This window comes from Salvia miltiorrhiza, chromosome 3 (assembly GCF_028751815.1).
Source record: "Salvia miltiorrhiza cultivar Shanhuang (shh) chromosome 3, IMPLAD_Smil_shh, whole genome shotgun sequence".
NCBI lineage: Eukaryota > Viridiplantae > Streptophyta > Magnoliopsida > Lamiales > Lamiaceae > Salvia > Salvia miltiorrhiza.
Genome location: NC_080389.1, coordinates 23,942,083 through 23,950,137, shown reverse-complemented (window position 1 = coordinate 23,950,137; position 8,055 = coordinate 23,942,083). Strand labels below are relative to the sequence as shown.

At 40.6% G+C, this 8,055-nt stretch overlaps 1 protein-coding gene across 1 annotated transcript; it reads left to right on the top strand.

Annotated features, from left to right (window-relative positions):
* The first annotated feature begins 4,708 nt into the window (after positions 1-4,708).
* LOC131015676 (sugar transporter ERD6-like 7) lies at positions 4,709-5,689 on the top strand. The gene is made up of 4 exons (XM_057944101.1): positions 4,709-4,768; positions 4,992-5,057; positions 5,124-5,199; positions 5,448-5,689. The coding sequence occupies exons 1-4, from the start codon at positions 4,712-4,714 to the stop codon at positions 5,510-5,512; spliced, it is 264 nt and encodes an 87-aa protein (XP_057800084.1). The 5' UTR covers positions 4,709-4,711; the 3' UTR covers positions 5,513-5,689.
* The last annotated feature ends 2,366 nt before the right edge of the window (positions 5,690-8,055 follow it).

Below are 8,055 nucleotides of genomic sequence, written 5' to 3'. Positions count from 1 at the left end.
ATCGGGATCTCTACAGCTGGCTCAGGATTGCCAACAGTCATAGCATTGATTTTCGAGTTCATCTCGGCCAGCTGAATCAAAATCAATGCCATGGGATCTGAGCTGGACGCAGCAGCAACTTTCTTCAACTGAACTCTCTCGGACGGCCATTGGTAACTGGTACCCGCCATGTTTTCAATGATCTCCATTGCCTCCGAGCTTCCTTTTTGAGCAGGGAACCTCTAGCTGTTGTATCCATGAACATCCTCGTACGCTCTCCACATACATTGTAAAACATGACCACCAGAGTCCCCTCATCAAAGCCATGGGACGGGCACTTCCTCAACTTCTCCTGGTATCTTTCCCATGTTTCAGCCAAAGTCTCTCCATCGAATTACTGAAATTGAAGAATATCCATCTTCAAATTCAATGTATGCCCAGGAGGATGGAACTTCCGTAGGAAAATATCTTCCATGTCCCCCCATGTTGGATTAGCTCCGAGGTGCAGAGTTTGATACCACAGCTTTGCTTTATCCCTGAGTGAGAATGGAAAAAAACGGAGTCATATAACGTCATCAGAGACTCCGTTCATCTTGACGGTATTGCACATCTCTAAGAATTGCGCCAGATGCGCATTGGGATCCTTCACAGCTTTGCCTCCATACTGGTTTTGTTGCACCATTATGATCAAATCAGTCTTAAGCTCGAAATTATTCGCGTTGACTCTTGGAGGCTCGTGATACTGATACTGCGGAGTGAACACCTCATTGTTCAGAGGTTGCTTCTAAGCCTCGTGGTTTTCCTGCGCCTCAATCAAACGCTGCAGTTGTTCTTTCAAGGCACAAACTTCTTCTGCGGTAGCCATAATATTGAGTGTGGCTTGAGATTTCTTGCTGTTGTTAAGACGGAGCGTAGCTTCAATCTCGGGATCAAAATCTTCAAGAGGAAGATTCTGAGATCGTGTGTTCATTCACTACCTGGAAAGCTGAAAACACAACAATCAGAGCCGCAGGAAAAATAAAGAACTGAAAAATAAATAAACAGAAATAAAATCCAGATTAGTCTCAAACAATTAACAGATAGTACTGATAAAAATCAGTCCCCGGTAACGGCGCCAAAAACTTGTTCGCTATTTTATTTGATACGCCGCAAGTGTACGGGTGCAATCGTATACAGTAGCAAGCAAGGTCGTATTCCACAGAGACTAATTATTATCAATGCTTATCCTAGATTATTTTACTCTATCTGGACAAACGAAAATAAGAGTTTTGTTTTTAAAACTAAATAAATAAACAACAGGAAAGAAAACAAACCAAGCTGCGAAGCAGAGAAACAGATAAGAGAATGTTTCCCAAGGCAAAGGTTTCAACAGATTCTCCTAACTAACATGTTCAATTCAATTAATAAGACGATTCCTAAGGCAATCTCTAAGCTAGTTCATACCCACTCCTGTGGCATACAAACCGTTGATTACATGCAAGGCTATCATCCCTAGATCGCACTTCTAACACGTAACTCCTAAAAGTTCCTAGGATTAACACCCTCACAATTATCAATTCCCTTCAGAATTAAAATAAATGTGTTCTATGTTCTTAGTTCAGGTAATAATTATCATCTCCCGATATCAAACTAAAACCTATGATTATGCTAAATTGGTGGCCAATCAATAAAGCAAACAATTATAACAAAAATATAAAAAGATATAACAGTGTCAATTAATTGAATCAAACAGTTAGAAATTCAAATCATGTCTACTCCCTAAACCCTGGGAAAGAGGGATTCTAGCCACACATAGATATATGAACTAGAATACAAGTCTCAATAAAACAAATAAACATCCAACAAAAAAAACCGTAGTAAAATCGAGAATCTTGAGTCTTGCTCTTGCTCTGTTCTCCGTCTCCATCAGCTCTTAGGGAAAGTAAAATAAGATGAAAAGTGATAAAAGTCCAGAGAATAAGTTCTTAGGGAGTATTTATATGCCCTAGGTCAAGTAGGACTCAAAAATAACCCCAAAATCGCGTATAAAGCTGAAAATCTGAAAACTAGGCGAAAACTTGGCGTCTCGCGTGGCCGCATGGCCAGCCCGCATGAGCTCGCGCGGCCGCACGCCTGGCCCGCACGGTCCTCCAGCAAGTTCTGCTATGTCGCGCGGCCGTGGCATGCGGCCGCATGCCCGGACCGCGCGACCTCCAGCGCATGCGCTCCGACCCACGAATTTCCCGACGCTCGTTCTTGCTCATCCGATGCTTGATTTGAGCCCTGTTCGTGTCCATGGACTCGTCTCTTCACGTACTTCACTACACTTCATCTGAAACTTCACAAATTGAGTCCAAAAACCTGTAAAAACAGCACGAGCACGGACGAGTAGTCTATTCCACAAAACTAAGCAATTCAAAACAAAGACACTCAAGAACTCAAAAAGAGACGCCCAAAACACTAAAGAATAACGCGATAAAGGAGTGAAAATGCAAGTAAAACAAAGTCAAGCAGACCAGCGAAGGAATACTGATCAATCAGTCAAAGTACGCCAAAGAACTGATCGCCAAGTTCGGTATTCAGCACATGAAATCAGTCAAGATCCCAATGAATACAAACTGGAAAGTTGATCCAGGATCAGAAGGAAAATCTGTATCTTCAACCAAATACAGAGAAATCATTGGATCATTGCTGTATTTGACTGTGAGCAGACCAGATATCCCATATGCAGAGTCGGGGTTTGTGCGAGATATCAGTCAGATCCAAAGGAAGCTCATATGGATGCAGCAAAACAAATTTTGCGATATCTCAAATGCACACCCAACTTAGGATTGTGGTACCCAGCTGACGATGACTTCAAGCTCACCGAATATTCAAACTCAGATTTTGCAGGATGCAAAATTGATCGCAAATCAACTTCGAAAACTTGTCAATTCCTAGGCAACAAGCTCATCTCTTGGTTTTCAAATAAGCAGACTTCAGTCGCCACCTCCACAACTGAAGCTGAATATGTTACTACGGGAAGCTGCTGTTCACATCTCATATGGTTAGTCCAACAGTTGAAGGACTATGGGATCGAAGAAAAGGAAGTCCGAATCTATTGCGACAGCTCCAGTGCTATTGCAATCTCCCAGAATCCAGTTCATCACACCAGAGTCAAGCATATTGCCATTCGACATCACTTTATTCGTGATCACGTCGAAAAGAAGGATATCTCTGTAGAATGGATTCCGACCACAGTTCAGAGAGCAGACTTGCTGACCAAAGCTCTTCCAGAAGAAAGGTTCAATGATCTGTGTGGAAGGATCGACCTCATCAACCCAGAAGAGTGATGCTGTGTTTAAAGATCTTCTCAAACAGTCATGCTGACTGGTGGTCAACCAACTGCTGTTCTACGACCGCTGACGTGGAAAGCAATGAAGACAAGTCCTCATCTGAAGAAAACTCATCCTGATAAGTCAACCAGGATCAAGTGGTATCGACTGACTACAATGATTAGTCGATCAGTAAGTACTTTTTCTACTTACTTATGAAAAATCAGTTATTTCAGTTAAGAGTCTTTTGTTTGAATTCAAAAGTTTTCTCTGACTGATCAGTTTATTTCAAAACCTTTAACTGGTTGTTGGAAAATGAAATATTCGAGAAGGACAAGTACTTTCTAAAAGGGAAAATTCGTATCTGATTTAACTTGTCCTGATCTTTTCTAAAAATCATTCCAATCTTTTGCCTCTGTAATCAAATTTCTTGAGAATCTCATTGACATGACATAATGCAATGATATTTCTCATATTTTGAAGTTTCCGTCCTCTGCAGTGACGGCGGACGTGAATTTTTACTTCAAAAATATTTTAGGCACAGTTTTCGAAAAACTCTTTCATCTTCCTCTTGGTAAAATTTGTGTATTTATACCTTAATGTCTTCACTTATTTTCTGCATCAACTAACAACTCTCCACAGCCTTCACTGTGAGAAAAATTTCCAATCTTTCCAAAGTTGCAGAAAAATTTTGTTCCGACAAAAGGAGAATTCAATGACTGCAAAGTCATGGAGTGGGAGAATGACGCTCACATACTTGGTCTTCACCGAAAACTTCCACTGGATCTCAACGTCTCTCCGACGTCAAAGCTTGCTCTATTCTCACTTGTATCCAGCGACGCGAATGTCTTCCATCCTCATGCCCGGCCCATATGGTTTGAAGTTCCTATCTCAAGAAGACGAACTTCAACTGAGTCTCAGAAGAGCCTCACACCTTTTTGTGAGGCTTCCATATGGAGCAACAACAATGAGCAGGAGCTCGTTGTCAGTCGGCGCAACATCGACAGTGCTAGTCCTCACGACTACCACTGATTCGATTTTCCATCCTCACATCCACTCCCAACATGTATGACGAGCCGCTTTTTGCCCTACTTCTTTCACCAAAGGCTCGCCATGTATTTCCTTTATTTCCCTCCTCACTTCTATCACTCTTCTTCCCCACCATTCCTTGTCTCTCCCCCTCTCCCTCAGGTTCGTATGCATAGCCGCATTACATGAATATCTCCAAGATGCTATGCATACTTTCCTTTCCTTCATTTGATCTACATGTGGATTGTTGACTTGTTCAAGATGCTAAGTTTTAGATTTCAGCTGTTTGTGTTCTGTATTACATGCTGCAAAACTGAATGGAGGCTCTATTATTGGTCACCAAGAATATATGCTTTACATATTGTTGGATTACAGCTAAAATTGTACTGAATTTGAAATGGAAGCAGGCAATGATAGTATCAAGTGGATTCTGTGCAGCAGGATGGCTTTTGATTTACTTTGCAGAGGTATCATCTATTACTACATTTTACTATCTTGTAATAAACCAATTTTTTCATTTAGCAAACTATAATAATCTTAACAGAATGCCTGCTTCTTGACATCGGGAAATTGGAAACTGGATATGGGATATTTTTTTTTTCATGTGGTAAAAGTAAAATCTGCTGCTATTCTGCAACACAATGTTGACACCATAGACATAGGCTAAATGTTGTCGCGTTTGGTTTATAGGTTTTGGTATTCATAGCTGAAATCGCCACCAAGGATTTAAGAGGAGCTTTGACAACCATAAATCAGGTAGATAGACTTATCGCTTCAATAGTTACACCTTTAAGGCCATTTTTTAATCTTCAAACTTTGCAGCTTATAATTTGTACTGGAGTATCTGTATCATTCATCCTAGGCACATTGCTGATATGGAGGGCTCTAGCATTAGTAGGTAAGATTATAAAAAACCATCCTACCCATATGTATTTGTTGAATTTAAGAATACTATTACATATATATATATATATATATATACATACATACATACATAAAATTTGTTGTGATGAAACTACATACATATAATAAAAGTTTATATTGAAATGTACGTTGCTTCTTGTAGCCCTTTCAACACTGATTGTTTTACATGATAATGTCTTAATTATTACTTGAATTTTTTGTATTCTTTACTTGATATTATAGGACTTGCTAACTGGTGGTACGGACCCCATTGTGAAATCGAGGTTTGCAAAAAAGTTGCAGGGTAAAAAGACGCAGATGCTCATCAACCCATGGAGCATAGGATGTAAACAATAGGACTTGTTTCCTTCTTTCATTTTCTTTCTTTTTAGGAAGACACTTCGAATTATATGTTTATCAATGTATCTATCATTGTATGCGATACATGAAAAGATTGTATTTCATAATTCATTATATTTGATTCATATAATGTATGATATGCTATTTTATATTTTTATAAAAATTGTGATAAAAATATTGTTCACACATAATAACATTTATCCACGCTTATTTTATATATTTAAAAAAGGGCGAAGGTGCAGATTCCCCCCTGAACTACACCCCCCTAGAGCTTTTAGCCCCCCATACTCGGTCAAAGCGCGTTGACCTCCCCAAAGTCTCGGAATTAGAAGGGTGCAATTAGGTCCCTCTGTTAAACGGTGTTTAAACGCCATTTTCTTTAATCTTTTTTCTTTTTTTTTTAATTTCTAATGGGTCCCACTCCTCTCTCTCTCTCTTCTCCACCACCATTGTCATCTCTTACGGGATCTCCGGCGACTGCATCTCTCACGATCCAAATAATCATGTACCAAAAGCAGAATTCAGGCACAAAATCGAATACTTCGCACAAATCATGAGACAAACATTTGAAATCTCAGACGAAACTAAAGATTCGCAGCTAAAACCAAACCCTTAAAGCAAACGAAAAGAAATAACCAGCTGCTGCTGCTGCTGCCTCCATTGCCGCGGAAGGCGATGGCGGGGCGCTCGTAAGGCATCGTCGTTTTGCGGAAGGGCTTCTTGCGAAACTTTCCCCCAGCTCCTCTTCCTCCGCCGCCGCCGTAAGCGGTGGTGGTGGCTCCGCCTTCTTCCGCCGTCGCCATTTGATTTAGGGAGAAAAGGGAAGCAGGGGCGGTGGGGGTTTTGTGAGCAGAGGGAGGCGGCGGCATCTCCGCCATGGCCGAGGAAGGAGACGGCGCCGCATGGGGCGGCGTCGATACCCAGATCGAAGAGTGGAGTCGGGGGGGAGGGGGATTCAGGCGGCGTGGTCGTCTGCCAGAGGAAAGGGATGTGTGGTGTGCGTTTTCAGTTTGTGTGTGTGTGTGTCGTGTGGCAACTTGAGGGAGAGAGCATACGCGAGAGAGAGGGAAGTCAGGGCGGCGGCGGCGGCCGGCGCTGTCTACCCTGCCGGAGAAGAAGAGGGGGGGCTGTGAGTAGAGTGGTGGGCCCGCTTGAAAATAAAAAAAAATTAAGAGAGACGACGTTTAGGCGCCGTTTAACGGAGGGATCTAATTGCACCCTTCTTCCGAGACTTTGGGGAGGTCAACGCGCTTTGACCGAGTATGGGGGGCTAAAAGCTCTAGGGGGGTGTAGTTTAGGGGGGAATCTGCACCTTCGCCATTTAAAAAATAATAATATTTCTTCTAAAATTAATATTAAAAAATAATTACCTACACATAATTTATAAGATTTAGCTACACATATATGTGTCACAAAATTTACGTGTAAAAACCACGTAATTTCCACGTCATCATTGCATTATTTCAAAAATATATTTTCCCACACAAAAAATAAATTATTCGTGACATATATATGAAAAGATTTACCAGGTCATTTCCACATCATCGCTGCAGTATATCATAAATATCTTTTCTCACACATAAAATGTATTATTTGTGACATATATATATGTGTAGGTAAATGTTTGGTGATTTACCCACACATATACATATGTGTGGATAATACCCTTTCTTTACAAAGTTTTACCCACACATGTTGACATTTGACTTATGTGTGGGTAAAAAGAAACAGTGACACATAAATATACTTTTAGCCACACATTCATGTGTGGATAAAACCCTTAATTTCTTGTAGTGAATGGAACAAGCTTAGGAACATGAAGACTGAAGATGAAGATCAAGAAGTTCAAAGCGCAACCATGCTGACTGCTGGAGTCCATGGGTTTCCCATGTGTTTTTGTTTTGCTTTTTACTCCATTGTAAGTCTTGCTCTGTACCTCGACTGATGTCTCATCAGTCTTACTTTTAATGAAAAGAACTTCTTTTGATCTCAACCTGAAGACAATGACTCTTTGTCCAGGCTCTGATTAATGTTTTTCTGTCTTCTCCTCGTTTTGTGTTTGAACTGTTGTGTTCTTTCTCTTAGTACAAGTTTTTAGGTTCTATTGTTAAGGGGGAATAGTATTCACCCCGTTTAGAACTTGTGCTCTGAGTTCAGTCTTTTGTTTGTCTAGAACTGTTGTGTGGTTTTGGCATCATCAAAAAGGGGGAAATTGTTGGGAACTTATTGAAATATCCTAATCCTTGTTTTGATGATACCAAAATCCATAGGCCTTAATTGTAATAGACTAGAACTGTTCGAACTCAAGTGTTAGAGTTCTTTTCTAGTTTAATTTGCTGTTCTGAAGACTGAAGACTGAAGGACAAAGGACTAAAGACTGAAGACTGAAGTTACCAACTGAAGTATCAGTTGAAGAATCAGTCCGGAACTGATTACTTAATGCATGCCACGTGGATTCAGCGGACTGATACTAAAGTCAAGTATCAGTTAA

What these genes read in the sequence shown, in the direction of transcription:
- LOC131015676 (XM_057944101.1), top strand. Translation starts at nt 4,712, where the DNA reads ATGATAGTATCAAGTGGATTCTGTGCAGCAGGATGGCTTTTGATTTAC. An exon ending in TTTTGATTTACTTTGCAGAG is followed by an intron (nt 4,769 to 4,991) that starts GTATCATCTATT and finishes TTTGGTTTATAG; the next exon opens with GTTTTGGTATTCATAGCTGA. An exon ending in GAGGGCTCTAGCATTAGTAG is followed by an intron (nt 5,200 to 5,447) that starts GTAAGATTATAA and finishes TTGATATTATAG; the next exon opens with GACTTGCTAACTGGTGGTAC.